Source organism: Rhamphochromis sp. 'chilingali' (assembly GCF_963969265.1).
Source record: "Rhamphochromis sp. 'chilingali' genome assembly, chromosome: 6".
In the NCBI taxonomy this organism is placed as follows: Eukaryota; Metazoa; Chordata; class Actinopteri; order Cichliformes; family Cichlidae; genus Rhamphochromis; species Rhamphochromis sp. 'chilingali'.
In genome coordinates, this window is record NC_137933.1 from 5,826,461 (window position 1) to 5,843,794 (window position 17,334).

A 17,334-nucleotide genomic window follows, 5' to 3' on the forward strand; every position below is an offset into this window, starting at 1 on the left:
ACGTGAGATGGACTCGGGTTTGACTTTGGTGCACAGAAGAGCTCATGGTCAGCGCAGTGACTGAAAGGTTCATCTGAGGTGCTCGAGCTTTCTCTTGGCAACCTTTACAAACCTGTTCAGTCTTTTGTTGTAACGTCAGAAGTTTTCACATTTAACATGCTAAATAAGGCCTCCCAAGAATGAGATCGCTTACTCCCCCCCCCCCCCCCTTTTTTTTTTTTAAACATTACACAAGCTGGCCCTGGGGTGAATTTTCTGAGACATCCACACCAAGAAAGGAGTGGCAGCTGTCTTGTTTTCCACCTGTGAATAATCCCCTTCACTGTACATTGATGAACTTCAGACTGTTTGGAAATGACCTTTTAGCTTTTCACAGATAGACGAGCAGCAACAATTACTTCTTTAACATCACCGCTGATGTCTTTCCTCCCTGGCATTGTGGTAACACACGGCTGGTCGCTCAGCAAAACTTCTGCTTTAACAGAAGTGCTCACACCTCCCAGTGCTGCATTTTATTAGCTGCATTTATCTCTGGCTGGCTGGAGCAGCATCTATTAAACAACTCGCAAAATAAAACAAAATAAAAACAAACCATCAGACACGAAAACACCAGACATCATGATACAGACTTATAATTTGCACCAATGTTTTTCAAAATTCTGTACGTGAAAAGTGAGCGCGAGAGCCCTCGGTGCGCCTGCGCGCTGCTGAAGTCAAAGTAAACTTTATTGTCATCTCCGCTACATACAGTCCAGTCGTACAGGGAGATGGCCACAGGCAGGAATGATTTCCTGTGTCGGTCAGTGGTGCATTGTGGGTAATCTCAGTCTCTCACTGAGCGCGCTCCTCTGACTAGCCGGCGTGTCATGGAGTGGGTGGGAGGTGTTATCCATGATTGTCTTTATCTTGAACAACATCGCCTCTCAGATACCACCCTAACAGAGTCCAGCTCCATCCCCACAGCATAACTGGCCTTATGGATCAGTTAATTTAGCCTTTTGGCATCTGTGACCCTCAACCTGCTGCCCCAGCATGCAACAGCAGAGAGGATCGCACTGACCACAACAGAAATACAACAAGTAACATTAATTAGTAGGGACAGTGAAAACGTCTGTTTACCTTTGTTAGCCACTTGGCTATGATAGTAAACAGTAAACAGACACTGATGTAGCTTACTGACTCTTTGGACTGTGTTCAGCACAATATTAATTAGTCATTGTCAATTCTTGATTTGTCTTGTTTCATTGTATGACCAATTATGATGGCTGTTTGTAATCCATTTGCATACTATGCATACTCTGTGTGTGTGTGTGTTTCTCTGGTGAAATTCAGTATGGTTTCGACAACAGTTTTATGTTAATGTAAAACTGTATTTGTTTTATGTGTGTGTGTGTGTGTGTGTGTGTGTGTCAGAGGGAGTGTTCGCCCAGGGCGCCAAACAGGCTAGGACCGCCACTGATGAGGAGGATGACTTGAAGGAAGAAGATATTTTCATCAAATACAGTTAAAAATATTTTAACTTTATAAAAATGTAACAAAAGTGCTTTTGAACTACAATAGTAAAAGCTCTCAGTGTTACATTTGCCCCCAAGCGCTACTTTCTACTTGATTGATATAAATTGTGTTTTTACTGAAGGTATTAAATGGTACTGTTACAGTGCAGACATATATGTTCCTTCAAAGATGTCTGTTGTGAGTTGCTCCATTTCCAAAGTTGAACTGATCGTAGTGAGGTGAAGGGATGGTAAGTTTTACCGCCTCTGAGTTCCGACGCGCTGCTGTGCTGTGACGGGGGAGAGAGGCGTGTTCACGGCAGGAATGCAGCGCTCAGGTGGAGAAAGAGAGAGGGCAGCAAAGAGAGAGAGGGAGACACACGGACACAACAGCAGCAGCCGAGCTGTGGACAAGTGGGATCGGCCCGTGGCCCCCGTGCTCCTGAGAAGTCGTCCCCGCTCCTCTGTGCGCACTTTGGCCGGACTGAGAGGAAGGTCACGAGGAAAATAGAGGGGAAAGTGCCACCGGCGCTACCTGCTGCGACCACAGTCAACCGGGAGTCACCTGCCGGGAGGCAAAAGTGCATTTTAAGCGTAGTTGTAGGAACACGTTGGAGTCGTGGAAGATGGTTTATAAGAAGCTCTTTTTTTAAAGGACAAAGGGCCCTTCGTGTCACTTTTTGCACTTGCGCGTCCAGCAAAGGAGGTCTTACAAAAATTAACGTATTTATTATTTTCAGGCTTTACTTGTAACTGATGTCATGTGTTTTGGGAAGTGGGACGCAGCTGTTTGGATGGACAGGCACTTCAGCTGAGAGAGAGTGAAAGACAGAGACTTCCTTCAGAGTGTCTGCTAAAAAAACAGCGAAGGAAGAAGCCTCCAGCAGACGCAGGGACATGGATGGTATCGCTGTCTTTGAAATCCGTGTGTCGGCGCAGTCTGCAGATTGGGTGCACAGCGCGTCCGAGCCGTGACAGTTCATCATGACAGAGAATCCAAACTGCACCTGAGCGCGAATGTAACGTTACCGGAGCCCACTCCACTACAGGATCCACGATGTCCTCAGTCCAGACGAGGTAAGAACGAGGGGCTGTAAACGATCTCTCTGATCAAGTTTATCTTCCACCCGCAGGTGGGATTAATATACTGTGATTTCTAATACGAGTCCAGCTTTGATAAGAGGCGACAAATTCCAGAGAAGCAACATGGAGCCGTCTGTCCTCTGGAAGGAGGAAATATTTGGTGGCTTTAAATATTTACCTTGAGGTTTTTTTTTTTTCTTGCAAGGAGCTGCAAAGCCTTGAACATTTCTTGCACTGCATTGAAGGATGGGAGGTGATAAATTCCAGGGACAGTTGAGTTTTTCTCTTCCCCAGTGGGTTGGACGGTGTTTGTTTTGTGGTTTGATCCATTCCAAGAAGTTCAAGGAAAACTTGTGCTGTGGGGCATCTTTTCTCAGTTGTTTTGGAGCATATTTGAAAAAGCTCGTTGCTCGGGTGCTTCTGTATTTCGCTTTATTTGGTTTGTGCATTTGGTTTGACTTGGAGCAGCTTAGTTGATCCTGCAGTCGCCTGTGAAGCCAGGGGCAGAAGTCATATCCAGTCTGCTGTAGGCTACTTCCTACCAGAGGGTGAGGTAATCCCCCTGCCATATCAGTGATATTACAAGTCCCGACTCCACATTCCACACGCCCTGATACTCTACCTTTATCTCCTAAATGTCACTGCCTATAAATACCCTGGTAATATTTTATCTAATCCTTACCCTGCAACAGAGAACACAAACACAGAGGACTGCAGAGAGACTCAAACTTTGCAAAGCTTTTTTCATATCTGCCTCTCAAATGGACCTGGTGTGCATTTGATGCCGTGCATCAGGGCACATTTGTAGGACCACTGTCAGCCAGGCTGGTGTGCAGCAGGAGAAAGAGGAGAGAAAGAATTGGCTCAGGGCACATTTTCTGTGTCGGGTAACTCTTCAGAGGAATGTTTGTTTGGGAAGGAGCTGTCAGACTCATGAACAGATTTAATCTTCTTACCATGGAACACTGAGCATATAGCTTCAAAACGAGGACACTAATTTGGTGTAACACGCAACGATGTCACTCTCTCCTCCAGCAAGGAATTTCAATCCTTTTCTCTCGCCTGGGATTTGCGCTTTAAGCACTAGAGAAAGACATTAGTGTTTTTTTTTTAAGTGGCTCTTTGTAATTGATGGATTATCCTTGATGTGTAACGAAAGACAAAAAGTTATGCAAGCCTCAGTTTTCTTCTAATAAATACAATGTTCTTAATTTAACAGATACAAAGCTGAGGTACATGATTTTGCACTCCAGTTTTCATTTTTACAGACATTTTCTGCAATGGCCTCTACGTGCATATAAAGCATCTGGTCCATGATGAAGATTGAAGGTAGTTTTTGAAATTATGAAAATATCTCCTGTATTTTGGCTGTAACTGCTATCACACCTGAAAGCCTGAGACTCCATTAGAGAAGCAGGTGATAGTACCATGAAAACCACTGGAACCGAGGGAACAACATTGATCATCAGGCAACAAGTGAACGGGCAGTGCTTGAAATGCTGGAAACAGGAAAAAATGGGGATAATGATCATAGAGACTTTGATGATGGCTATATTAGAAAATCATAGCAGTGCCAAGAGGGCAGGTCTTGTGGAGGGTACCCTGTATGTTGTGGTTACTAGCTTCAGAAAGCTGTGAATAGTAATGGCCATGGGGAGATTCTTGCTCTTCTAAAAGACTTGCTAAAATGTAAAGGCTGCTAAAAGTTTATGGAGCAAGTGCAAACCTCCAGAAAAATGTGGAAGTACCAACAACAAGCAGTTTCTCTAATGGCCATGTGAGGCTGGCTCCAAACTGAATCAGTCCCCAAAGGCTGCCATGTTCAAATCTGGCATTTGAACATGGCAGCCTGGGACAAAAAACATTTCAGTCTCTTTCTATTGATAGTCTCCCTCCATAATAACTGTACAGGAGCTGGATTTTTTTAAACTCACCTGTTCAGATATTTAAAATGCTGAAAGTTGGTTAATGGACGCAAATAAATGTAGTCCAGGCCGAGTGCCCAATGAGGCCTGGGTTTGCTAGGCCTCCACTCCATTTTTAATGGAAACATCTCACAAATGAAGTGACCTGTTTTGTAGTACTGACCATCCAAGAAATCTGTGCCTTAAATTTGATGAGTAAAATTCGAGTATAGGGATGGGTACCGGTATCCGGTGCCACGATGGCACCGGTTCTGACATAAACGGTAGTAACCAGACCGAAAAGCAGCGCACATTTCGGTGCTTTATTTCGGTGCTTTTTTTCCTGAGCTGTGATACACTTCTAGCCAATCATTTTACGTTTCCGAGGATAGTAGGCGGGGCCAGGTACGTACGTTCTGTTAGAGCAGAGCTACAGATTAAAATGTCCAAGGCGAAGCGGTCAAAAGTCTGGCTGTACTTCACAGCAAAATATGCAAACTCAGCTGCAACAAGTGCTTTAAGCTGATACTGTGATACTGTCAAAGGAGGTAACACCAAGAATCCGATGAAACACCTGGTGACGCATAGCGTTTTTTTTAAAAGCCGAGGAATGCGCCGTATTTGATAGCCTGCGAGACCTCACACCGTGCACGTCGGGTGGGTTGCCAGTTATCGGACCCGGAGCAACATCCCCCAAAAACCCGAAGAGGAGAGTCCTGGCCCCTAGCCCTGCCAGTGTAGCAGAAATGATGAGGATGATGATGCAGCAGCAGCCGTTCTTCTCTGCGTGAGTAGCTTAATGTTGTTCGTGTGTAATTTACGTTGAGTAGGCTAACCACGTTATTACATTAATGCAGGTAAGGTGAACTAGCAAACACCGTCGTAGCTACATGCGGCTGTCTTCTTGTTTGATGGCAGATACTCCCTTCACCCTGGCCAAAAAGGCTAAAATGACCAAAGAAAAAGTGGAAAACAGCTGAACATGAGAGGTTTTTGGACAAAGTTTGTGTTTTTTCCATTGTTTAAGCACTGCTTCCAGCCAAGAGTGATGCCATATATGCCCCATAGCTGCAGAAAAGGCTAACATTGTTATCTTTTTACAAAAAAACCCAGCTGAACATGAGAGGTTTTTGGACAAAGTTTGTGTTCTCCATTCTTTAAGCACCGGTTCGAGCACCGTTTAAGCACCGGCACAGTTTCAAAAGTACCGATTTGGCACCGGTATCGGATAAAACCTAAACGATACCCATCCCTATTCGAGTATCTTTTTAGCTTGATACTAATTAGCAGATCTGTGCACCTACACGTTTGCCTATGAATACAGCTTGCTAGCATTAGCTGATAACTGATACCTTCACTTCTGGCTCCAAAGATACATCCAAATCACCAATGGTGAGGCTTGGAAATGCATAGTCCAGGGTGATGTTGCATTACAGTCTTATACAGTCTTTGGTTTGGAACTTTGTTTATGCTGTCCATAATCAAATGTGCCTACATGTGAGAGTTAGGGCCCTTTCATATAGAAACTGCAACATGCTAGCTGCGACAGTATAGCTGTGTGACCAATAGAAGTTCAGAGCCTGTAGTACGAATGAAGATCATGAGTGGAAGCAAGAAAGTGATGTAGTACAGCCAGAGCCCAGCGCAGTGCACGCCGCTTCCTGTGTGAAAAGGGTGGATGTGAACCATGGAGCAATGGAAGAAGGTGGTTCAGGTTGCAAAGACAGGATTATTTGGACCTGTTACAAACTTCTTTGTTGTGGATGCCACAGGACATCTTCTGGGTTGTTGTGGAGTCCACGCCTTAATGGGTCAGAGCTGTTTGATGGGAGACCTACATGAGCGAGCAGATGGTTTTAATGTTGGAGCTGATTGGAGTAATGTTGCCGCAAGGAAAAAAGTACTGCATCACAATTTGCCAGTTACATCTGTGAATTATCCAGTCTTCATTTTAAACTCTGGGGCTGGCTGGTTTAAATCTCAGTGCTCCCTGGGAGCTGTAATTAAGAACACATCAGTCAAACAGTCAGATTCAGATTCTTCAGCTTAGGTCCTCGTACATTTTTAAGAGTAAAAAGGCCCATACATGGAAGGAAGGCAACTGTACCATTATTATAACTGTATTATTACATTTATTTAAGCTTCTTATTATACAGATAAAGATACTGAATTCTTTATAACATTTTAATTATTTATTAATCGAAGAACCACATTTGTAAAGTAAGTAAAATTGTATTTATATATCACTCTTCAAGTCAAATATCATAAGGTGCTTAGAGTTAAAGTTTAAAGAGATTTAGTGAAAGAGACCAGCGAGTCCACAGATCTCAGGCTCAGAAGAAAAGAGATCAAGAGTCTGGGGGCCACTGTTGCTAAAGCTCCTTTAGTTTTGTATCCATACATCCACAGCAGGTCCTTATCACATGACCTCAGGGACCTGCTGTGGATGTATGGAGCTAAAGCTCTCTGATGTGCACTGCTGCTTGCCCATGCAGAGCTCTAACATTTTAAAACCAAAATCTTCAAGTGGACTCTGATGGGGAGTACTTGGACTCTTAGTCTGAACAACCTGCACACGCTCCAGGGAGGACTTGTTAAGACAAGCGAACACAGGCGCCATCATACCGGAAACTCTCGTGATGATTCAACGTGGAGAGTTTGATGTCCGTCCAAGTCATGAAGTACTTCAGTTCTCAGTCACAGCTTCTCCCAGTTTAAAACTCTATGCAAAAAAACCCTTTGTTTTTAGATACACCCAAATGACCTAAGACAAGAATAAAGGACAGGGCAAAAATAGTACTTTAATTCACAAAACAGATTATCTGCTCAAATAGGTCAGATCACAGCCACAGCTACAAAAATACCCACATTAAAGATGTTTTCTTGAATGAAATCAAGGCATGAGAGTGATAATCAGGATGGGAGATGGTTCAGATGTGTCCTCGTCAGTGGAAATAATATTTTTGGTTTAGGTAAGGAACAGAGTATGCTGGAGGACGCAGGACGTCAACGTTGCAGTAGGAAGCTGGCAGGATGTCCAATCATTGCACTCTCACTTACTTTGTTGGTCAACGTCCAGAACAGAGCAAACTAAAATGAAACACTTATTGGTCATTTCATCTTTTTCACTGTTGTCACTTTGTGTTCCTCTGTCGGTACAAACAGTAGCTGAGAACAATCACTGACTTCAGGCAAACAACTGGAATGCTGTTATCGATCCAGCAGCAAAGTAAACTCTCGCTGTCTCTTGTGCCGATTTCTTGGAAAGATTCAGCCAATAATCAAAGACTTTTTAAAGTAAACCTCAGAAACTCCTATAATGTAAAACTAGTCTTTCCACAGGTGAGAGTAACAGAAGGTTAACAAATGGTAGAAGGTGGAATCCACTTTGAATGATTTCCTGTTGTGGATATTCACATTTATACACTTTCCATGTTACTTTGAAGCAGGTACTGGCTTATCTGCAGCGGCCCACGGGCTCTGTCGGAGACAAAGATGAAGCCATGCAGTCATTCCACAGACGGACGCTTTCTAGTGTCATGGACCAGGTAGATAAGGCTTTACTGCTCTTTGTGTCTATCTGAACTCAAGCTTTTACTCTTTAGTCTCTTTGTGTCCAAGGCGGACATGTGACGTTTTTGTCTGTTAGCAGGATGAACCTTTGTGGTACAATGTGAAAACTGATTGGTAACAAGGAATAACTGAACTGGATGTGATCTAAATCATAGCTTCTGCCACTGGATCATTAATGTTTTTAATCCATGATGTAGAAAATCTGACAGAGACTTGAAACTTGACTCCCAACCCTCAGGATACATTTATGTCTACTTAGTGTTTATGTTTTTTTAATCTAAGACAGGCTTCACTCTTTATGTGGATAGAAGACATTTTGAAAAGCCCATTAAAACATGGTGGGTTTAGCCCACATGTCATCACAACATCAGTTGCGTGCATCTCTCCACATTCTCATGTTGTGAGACCGTGACTGTCAGTGACCTGAGAGGCTCTGCTTCAATCAAAGTGGCTGTGAAAAGATAATCTCATAATCCCCGAAGTATGGTGGTGTACCAAGGTTGTTCTCCCTGTGGTGGAAGGAGCAAAGTGAAATCAAGTGAAGCAAAGCAAGCCAAACAAAGGGAAGGCACCATAGTTGAGTCTAGACATTTTGGCAGTGGCCATCTATAATTATTTTACAATTAACCACAATCCTCTCTGAGCGTTTAACCCTTTAAAGCCGGTGGGAGCGGGCACGCTCCGTTTTGCATAGCTATTTTTAAATCCCGGTAGAACTGCAACCACGTAAGCTAGCGCAATAATTTTTTTTGCATATGAAACTGGAGGAGTTGTACTTACATCTTATGCCATCAACTTGTCCTTGGTCACAGTTTCCTTCCACATATTTGCAAAAATTGCATAAAAACCACTTGCAGCAACAAAAACATAATATTCCAGAAACACGGTTTACCGATCCGATCAGCTGTTCGTAACACTTTGGAATAGATCATCAGCGCAAACGATCGCATGTCTGCCATTACCTGCCCGGAACCGGAAGTGACGTCATTTTCATGGAAATGTAGTTTTTTACCTTCAGGGCCTCATCAGCCTATACTGGTGTTTTTAAAAGTTATGTTTGACTTTATGACTTTCTGTATTGTTTTTGGGATGCTTAGAAGTCAAATTGTACTGCTGGAAATAGTTTATTTTGATGCATATGCTGTTTTTTTGCAAATTTGCATTATAATATTTATTTTCGTTTTTCCTGCAGTATATAAAAATTGGTGTATTTCAAAAATAAAACTATGAAGACACTCAAAATAAATTTCCTGTGGTGGGAAACTATTTTGTGCAACTTTTTTGTATTTACAGTTCTGAGGCATAAGCCTCTTAAATTTCTCTAGCTAGAAATATATGTTAAAAAAACAAAAACGATTGTCAGTTTTTTTTTGTAGTTTATTGCACTTTTTTGCAATTTATGTAGTTACTATGCACTTAATGCATACATATTATTAAAATTTGGGCTATAATGGTTGTATTGATGTATAGCAACTTGAAATGCTCCCTAAAATGGCACTACAGCATGTAAAAATATAATATAAGCTCTGGCGGACTTGGTTCTATGGTAGGTCTTAAAGGGTTAACAAACAGTGATACTGGATTTCTTTTTTTCTTTTTTTACTACGTCTTCAAGTGAAACAGCTGCTGAGCCACAGAGACTTTTGCCTCGTCTTCAGAGAGGCTCACAGTCCCGAACCCTAACCCAGACCAAGGCCACTGACTACTTAGTAAGCACAGATCCAGGGATCAGAGCCGGAATCCGGCGCTTCAGACTGAACATCTGGTTCTTTCATTTTATTCAAACGCGTGCTCCACGTAAGCATCAGACCCTCCACCAGTCAGTCTTGGGTCATTAAATCTCAGGGTGGGTCAAAGGTCAAGTCTTGCCTCTGGTTGGAAGACATGTTGCTTTTCCAAACTTGGTGGGTGTGCAGATATTTGTAGGGCGCCATACAGAAACACTTACACCGAGATCCCACACAAAGAATTTAAATGAGCAGAGATCTTGAATTGAGGTGTCTCCGGTGTTGACGTGACTCTCGGCTTCCAGGAGGTCAGAGGTCACATTCTCACCTGCAGCATAATCAAGCCAAAGCGGTATAATAGAATCCGTGTAATTGCATGATAGCTGTGTGGAGCTGTTGTTTATTTGTGCAGGGTGGGAATGTGAGAGCTACCTGTCTGTTAGGGCGTGTTTAAGGCAAGGTTCGTGAGTTCACTCACATTACAATGTAAGGGTGGGGAGAGTGCAGAGAACTTTACCTTTCTTAAGACCTGCTGACGTTAGACACAGGTGAGGTACCTGTCTACATATGGGTTTGTTGCCAAGTCACAGTCACTGCTCATGGCAACCCACTTTGTGAGTCATCATAAGGAGACCAGACCAAACCAGTGTTTCAAGTCAAAATTTTATGATCTGTCGATGGCATATGTGCAATATTCCAGATCTACAGCCCAGTGAAGCCGGTGCATGTGATTCATCTGTGGTTATAGGTGATGTTGCTCCACAGACACTTAAAAAGGTCAACAGAGAGATGTGTAGGTGTGCGTACTGTGTAAGAGCTGTTGTTATGCATTGTTAAATATGACACAAAACACAAAAGCATAGATTATAATTATAGACTGTATATAAAAGATGGTGACTGCCTGTCAGAAGGACTGCATGAGGATCAGGTGCTGAACAACCAAAACTGGCACACATGTACACCCTCGCTTACTTAACTATATCAAGGGTCTTACCTGTTGGCATGTGGTTGCTAGGCAACACATTGGAGGTTCCATTTTTTAGGGCAGAAATACCGGGGTAACTCGCATATCTCACGGAGGAATAAACCATACACACGTTTTTTAGAGTTTTACATCAGAGGGACACACCTTCCTCTGCGCCACCATTTATTACACACACACTTCCGTATTTATACCTTTCAGGTTAAGAGCACATACATATATGACAGGGCAACACCCCCACTTGCTCTTAACACTATACATTACACATTTACATGATATACATATTTACATGATATTCACATATCAACATTTTATGTTCCAACCAAAATATGCGTAAATTCATCTATTTTCACTTTACTTACAGCCTTAGTCATGATGTCTGCTACCATGTCTTCTGTTGCACAATATTTAACTTGTACTTCCTTCTCAGTTATAGCAGACCTAATAAAGTGATACTTGATATCGATGTGTTTACATCTTTGACGGTTTATAGGATTTTTGGACAATGCAATTGCACCTTGATTGTCTGCAAGAATGGTAACTGGTGAATATTGCCTTTTAATGTCCAAGTAGCTGTGAGAGGTATAAGCTTTCTTGTACTGTGGCGGCCATCGCCACGTACTCTGCCTCGCACGTTGACAAAGCTACTGTAGCTTGCTTCCTGGTTTTCCAGCAGATCACTGGCCCATTTTTGGATAGTACAAAACAATAACCCGTTGTACTTCTCCTGTCACTCAAGTCTGTGGCCCAATCTGCATCGCTGTATGCTATAAGATTTAGGTTTCCTTCTATCCTTTTATAGCACAGCTCTTTGTTTAGTGTCCCCTTAAGGTAACGTAATACATGTTTTGCTGCTGTCCAATGATGCTCTTTTGGCTCAGACAGGGATTGTGACAGTTTGCTCACTATCCAACTCAAATCTGGTCTTGTACATGTCATTAAGTAAATCAAACTGCCCACTAATTCTCTATATTTTCCTGAATCAACTGATTCACCATGTGCACCAAAATCATTTTTGAGTTCACAAGGAGTAGAACGTGGCTTACAGTCAGACATTTTGAACTTTTCCAGGATTTTTGTGACGTACCGTGTCTGATTTAGTCTTATCTCATGGTTCTCTTGTATACAGTCAATACCCAAGAAATGTTTGAGCTCACCAAGATCCTTCATTTTAAATTTCTCATCCAACATTTGTTTCACGTTTCTGATAGCGTCCTCACCGTTGGCAGCTATGATTACATCATCAACCCAGATGATAAGAATCACTGTCTCACTCGCTGTCTGTCTGGAATATACACAATGGTCTACAGGATTTTGTTTGTAACCTTTTTCACATAAATGGTCATGTAACATCTTATTCCAGTTCCTGCCAGATTGTTTCAAACCATATAGTGATTTGCTTAGTTTACAGACCAGTTTTTCACCTGTGTCTGACTTTACTTCAAAACCTTCTGGTTGCTGCATATACACCTCACAATCGATTGGGGCGTGCAAATAAGCAGTCTTCACGTCCATTTGATGGAGTTTAAAGTTGTGCTGTACTGCTAATTGCATCAGCGTACGCACTGACGTCATATCTGCAGTCGGCGAAAAGGTTTCTTTGTAATCAATGCCTTGGACTTGGCTATAGAATTAGCAACATATCTTGCTTTAAATGTTTTAGTCTGATTTGGGTTCTCTTTTATCACATACACCCATCTCCCCCCCACTGCATTTTTACCTTCTGGCAGCGTGGTTAAAGTAAACGTATTATTGTCTTTCAAGGATCTCATTTCATCTTCCATAGCATCTGACCAACACTTAGAGTTCGATGACTGCATAGCTTCTTCAAAAGTCTTTGGTATGTCGTACATCACCCTGTAACAGTAATCTACAGTCAGTGATGTTTGGTCGTCATCTGCAGTTTGGACATAGTCTTTCAGGTAATCTGGCCTTCTCCTGTTTCGTTTGGGATATCGTTCAGACTCTGTTCTATCACTCTGTTTGTCTGAGTTTTGTGCATCATTTTATGCCATTGTCCTTTCAGGTTCCAGGATCATACTTTCATCTGATCTCTGGTCATTCCCTGTTTTGTCCTTTCTAGCGGGGTACTTCAAGATGTCCCCTGAAGTCAAATCATCATCTCCATTGTCATCAACCTGAGTGGTCTGGGTTTGGTGCTCAACCACACTTTTAGTGAGGAACTTGACCAACCTATGTCTAAGAACTCGTCCTGTTTTAGGGTAGTAGATTAGATACGACGGACTGTTTTTATCGTAACCCACAAAAACTCCTTCGTCACATCTCGCGTCTAACTTTTTTTTGTTGTGCCCGTAACCGTAGCAAACTGATCCAAAAATCCCCATCCTCGACATGTCTGGCTTCTTTCCTGTCAGCATGTAATAAGGGGTTTGCTTTGTGCGTCTGTTGTAACACCTATTACGAATTACTGCGGCAGTCATAACAGCATAAGTCCATAATCTTTTTGGCAGGTTACTTTCGATCAACATACACCGTGCCATTTCAAAAAGTGTTCGCCATTGTCTCTCGGCAGTCCCATTCTGATGAGGTGAATACGGCGCTGATGTCTCATGCCTTATCGTGTTTTTATTTAACAATGTCTGAAACTCTTTAGATGTAAATTCAGTACCATTGTCTGATCTGATTCTCTTTACTTGCCCATAGGGGGCGACGTCTGCCAAAAACTTTTCAGTTGCTTTTACGGTGTCACTTTTAGCCTTTAGAAAGTACACAAACATTGTGCCTGAGTAATCATCAGTAAATGCTAACGTGTACCTGAACCCGTCTTTAGCTTCTGGTTCTATCGGTCCAGCTAAGTCAGTGTGCACTAGCTCTAATGCTTCTTCTGCTCTTTCATCAGGCTCTCTATTCCTGGTTTGGATAAATTTGCCTTTTGTACACACTTCACAGTCTTGGTAATGTTTAGCTTTACCTTTTATTTTCATACCCTCGGTAATGTTCTCTAGTTTAACCAAGTCTTCATAGTTGCAATGGCCGAGGATTTTGTGCCAAGTTTCTACATCATGACAGCCATTGCATTCGTCGTTGTCAACATAATGATCAGATGTAACACTGTTCAAATAGTATAGGCGTTCATATTCACTTATCTTAAACCTTGTCCCGTTCTTATGGATAAGCTGGTTGCAGCCCTTCTTGAAGGTTACTGAGGCTCCTTTGGCCGTCGCCGCCTGAACCGAGAAGATATCTTGCGGGTAAGAGGGAATGTAAAGTGCTCCCTCCAGTGTCGCCTTCACCTTTCGTCCCTCGCTGTCTTGTAGATAGACCTCCACATCTCCCCTCTTCAGTGCGACCCCACTCGTCCTGGTCCCGTCAGCTAATTCCATGAAGTGTCTTCCAGGTGTGAATGTCTCATCAAAACTCTTAAATCTCTGAATGTCCGTAATAATGTGAGAAGTGGCCCCTGTATCAACCATTAGGCCTCTCTGTTTCAGCCCTTGATTTCCACAGTCTTTAGCTTTGAACGCGAAACTATGATCTTCTGCATCGGTTACGTGTTTAGCAGTAATCTTCTTTCGTCGGCGACAGTCGCTGTCCTTATGCGTTGAGCTTTTACAGTAACCGCACCACTGCTTCACTTTTTGTTCTTTCCTTTCGGTCTTTGTGTAACACTCACGTGCTATATGACCCTCTTTTCCACAATTGTAACATATGATTTCTGCATTGTCTCTCTCTTTCTTCCAGTTATTTGCCTTCATCACATTGTCTTCAGAACATGTGGCCTTTTCGGTGCTCTCGTAGCTTCTTAATTTAGCTTTGAATTCACTAAATGTCATTGCTTTGTCACTGTGGGTTACATGTATGGCAAACGGCTTGAAAGATTCAGGCAACCCTTTTAGCACCATTGCAATAAGTAGTCCATCACTTAATGTCTCTTCTGCATTCCTCAGAGCTGTAATGGCAGTCTCAGCCCTTATCATATAGTCTGTGACGCTCTCACTGGGCGTTTTCTGTAGCGACGTTAGCTCCGTGTACAGGCTAATCACGCGTGGTGTCCCCTTACCGGCGTAGTGCTCTCTCAGAATTTCCAACGCTTTCCGTCCGTCATCCTTGGCATCTCTCATCACGAGTGAAAGACTTCTATCATCCAATACTTGGATTAGCTCTGCATAAGCTACTTCATTCTTTTCATCCAAGTCCTTGTCTTCTTCCTCCGACTCGCCGGGCTCGTTCAGAATGGCAGCCTTTAGCCCAAGTAGCCGCAGGTATCCCAGGAACTTTGTTTCCCACAATTCGTAGTTTCTCTCGTCTCCGTCGAAGCATAGACGGTTCCACCGGCTTCCCACATCCCTTCTGGGCCCATAACCTGTTGGAGGTTCCATTTTTTTAGGGCAGAAATACCGGGGTAACTCGCATATCTCACGGAGGAATAAACCATACACACGTTGTTTAGAGTTTTACATCAGAGGGACACACCTTCCTCTGCGCCACCATTTATTACACACACACTTCCGTATTTATACCTTTCAGGTTAAGAGCACATACATATATGACAGGGCAACATAACCTCAGTGCGTTCTTATTGGATTTGTGGTTTGTTAGTTTCACGTCCAAGAGCAACATAGATGATAAATAACTGTATTCTTTTGGATGTGGCTTCCTACCAATTAATAAGTCAGTACCATATAAACATGCAGTGTTCCTCAGTTTCTCAGTTTGAGCTGCTCTTCACTCATCATGTCTTGTTTTAAACATCTGTATGGCAACAGCCAAACGCTCCACATGAAGCTTCTCAAGAGGCCTTAAAAACCAGTGGGTAATGTCATGGTGACTAGCATCTTTTATATATGGTTCATGGTTGTAATTGATCAGACTGAGCTGACTGTGACAGGAAGATGGCGCCTTTGCTCAGCTTGCCGTCTACCTGCCTATGCTGTATTGTATTTTATGCTTTTATATCAGCCCTGACGTTTAATATATGGAGCTATGCTGCTGTGATTTACGACCGTTCTTCCTTGCTCCACATCAAAGACTCTATGGAACGTCTTTATGATGACTGGGACAGTTATAGAAAAACTTTCCCCCCACCATTTGTGCACTCTTCCACCTCACCGGATTACTTCTTGCTACCAGCGAAACATGCCCTAAGCAATTCCAAGAAGAAATCGAGGAAAAGAGGCTGTAGGGCCGGCATCCAGGTACACATCAGACGAGCCTACAGATCGGAGATTTCCCGACTCGTCTGGAGGCGTCCCCGGTTTCTGCTGCCAGTTACCCTTCCGGATTTGATTGGAAATACGTACTTGCAGCCACTACAGCGTGGATCCTGCCCATCTGATGCTCTGGATTTTGCCAATTATCTCCCCACCGCTGCGCCCTCACAGCCCGCATCGCACAACCGGTGGTTGGCCCCGCCGGTTCCGTGGCGCTGCTGGAGACCTCGCGCGCGGACACGGTGTTTGCTGTCAATTCCACTCCGACAAGCTGATGGGAAACCTGCACTGCCAGCTTTTAATCGGATCGCGCTCTTGAACGCCCGCTCCATCGCAAACAAATACCATGGCCTCTCTGTGTGAGGATCTAAACGTATTCTACGCTAGATTCGACACAGCGAACACCATGAGACCGGACAGTGTGCGCACCGCGGATGACGTCAGTGCGCACACTGTGTCTGAGGAGGATGTGCGGAGGTGCTTCAGGAAGGTGAACGCACGCAAAGCTACTGGTCCGGACGGGATTCCCGGCCGCGTCCTCAAGTCATGCGCGGCTCAGCTGGCTGGAGTGTTCACGCACATCTTCAACCTTTCCCTCTCTCTGTCTGTAGTCCCAGCCTGCTTCAAAATGGCCACCATCGTCCCTGAACCCAAATCCTCCACCATCTCCTCATTGAACGACTGGCGACCTGTAGCCCTGACCCCCATCGTAAGCAAATGCTTCGAGAAGCTGGTCAGGGACTTCATCTGCTCTGCACTACCCGACTCACTGGACCCTCTACAGTTTGCATACCGCCACAACAGGTCCACTGATGATGCCATAGCCCTGACACTACACACTGCCCTGTCACACCTGGAGAAGAGAGACACGTATGTGAGGATGCTGTTTGTAGATTACAGCTCAGCATTCAATACCATCGTTCCCTCGAAGCTGGACAGGAAACTGCAGGATCTAGGACTGAGCAGCTCCCTCTGCAGCTGGATCCTTAGCTTCCTGTCTGACAGACGCCAAGTGGTCAGACTGGGCAGCATCACCTCATCCCCCATCACACTGAACACTGGTGCTCCACAGGGGTGTGTACTGAGCCCTCTCCTGTACTCACTCTACACCTACGACTGCACAGCCACTAACAACTCCAACATCATTGTGAAGTTTGCGGACGACACTACAGTGGTGGGTCTTATCACCACAGTGATGAGACAGCTTACAGGGAGGAGGTCAGCGCCCTGACCCACTGGTGTCAAGACAACCATCTCACCCTCAACGTCGCAAAGACAAAGGAGTTGATAGTGGACTTCCGGAGGTGCAGAGAAGTACACACCCCCATCACCATCAACGGCGCTGCTGTGGAGAGAGTGAGCAGCTTCCGGTTCCTTGGTGTACATCTGGCTGAGGATCTT

At 43.8% G+C, this 17,334-nt stretch overlaps 1 protein-coding gene across 1 annotated transcript in view; it reads left to right on the forward strand.

Annotated features, from left to right (window-relative positions):
- Window positions 1-1,809: 1,809 nt before the first annotated feature.
- adamtsl5 (ADAMTS like 5) overlaps window positions 1,810-17,334 on the forward strand; it is a 62,905-nt gene continuing 47,380 nt past the window's right edge. The window contains exon 1 of the mRNA XM_080884544.1: window positions 1,810-2,570. Coding sequence (XP_080740670.1) covers window positions 2,551-2,570 — 20 coding nt within the window. The 5' untranslated portion in view covers window positions 1,810-2,550. The remainder of the gene's footprint in view (window positions 2,571-17,334) is intronic.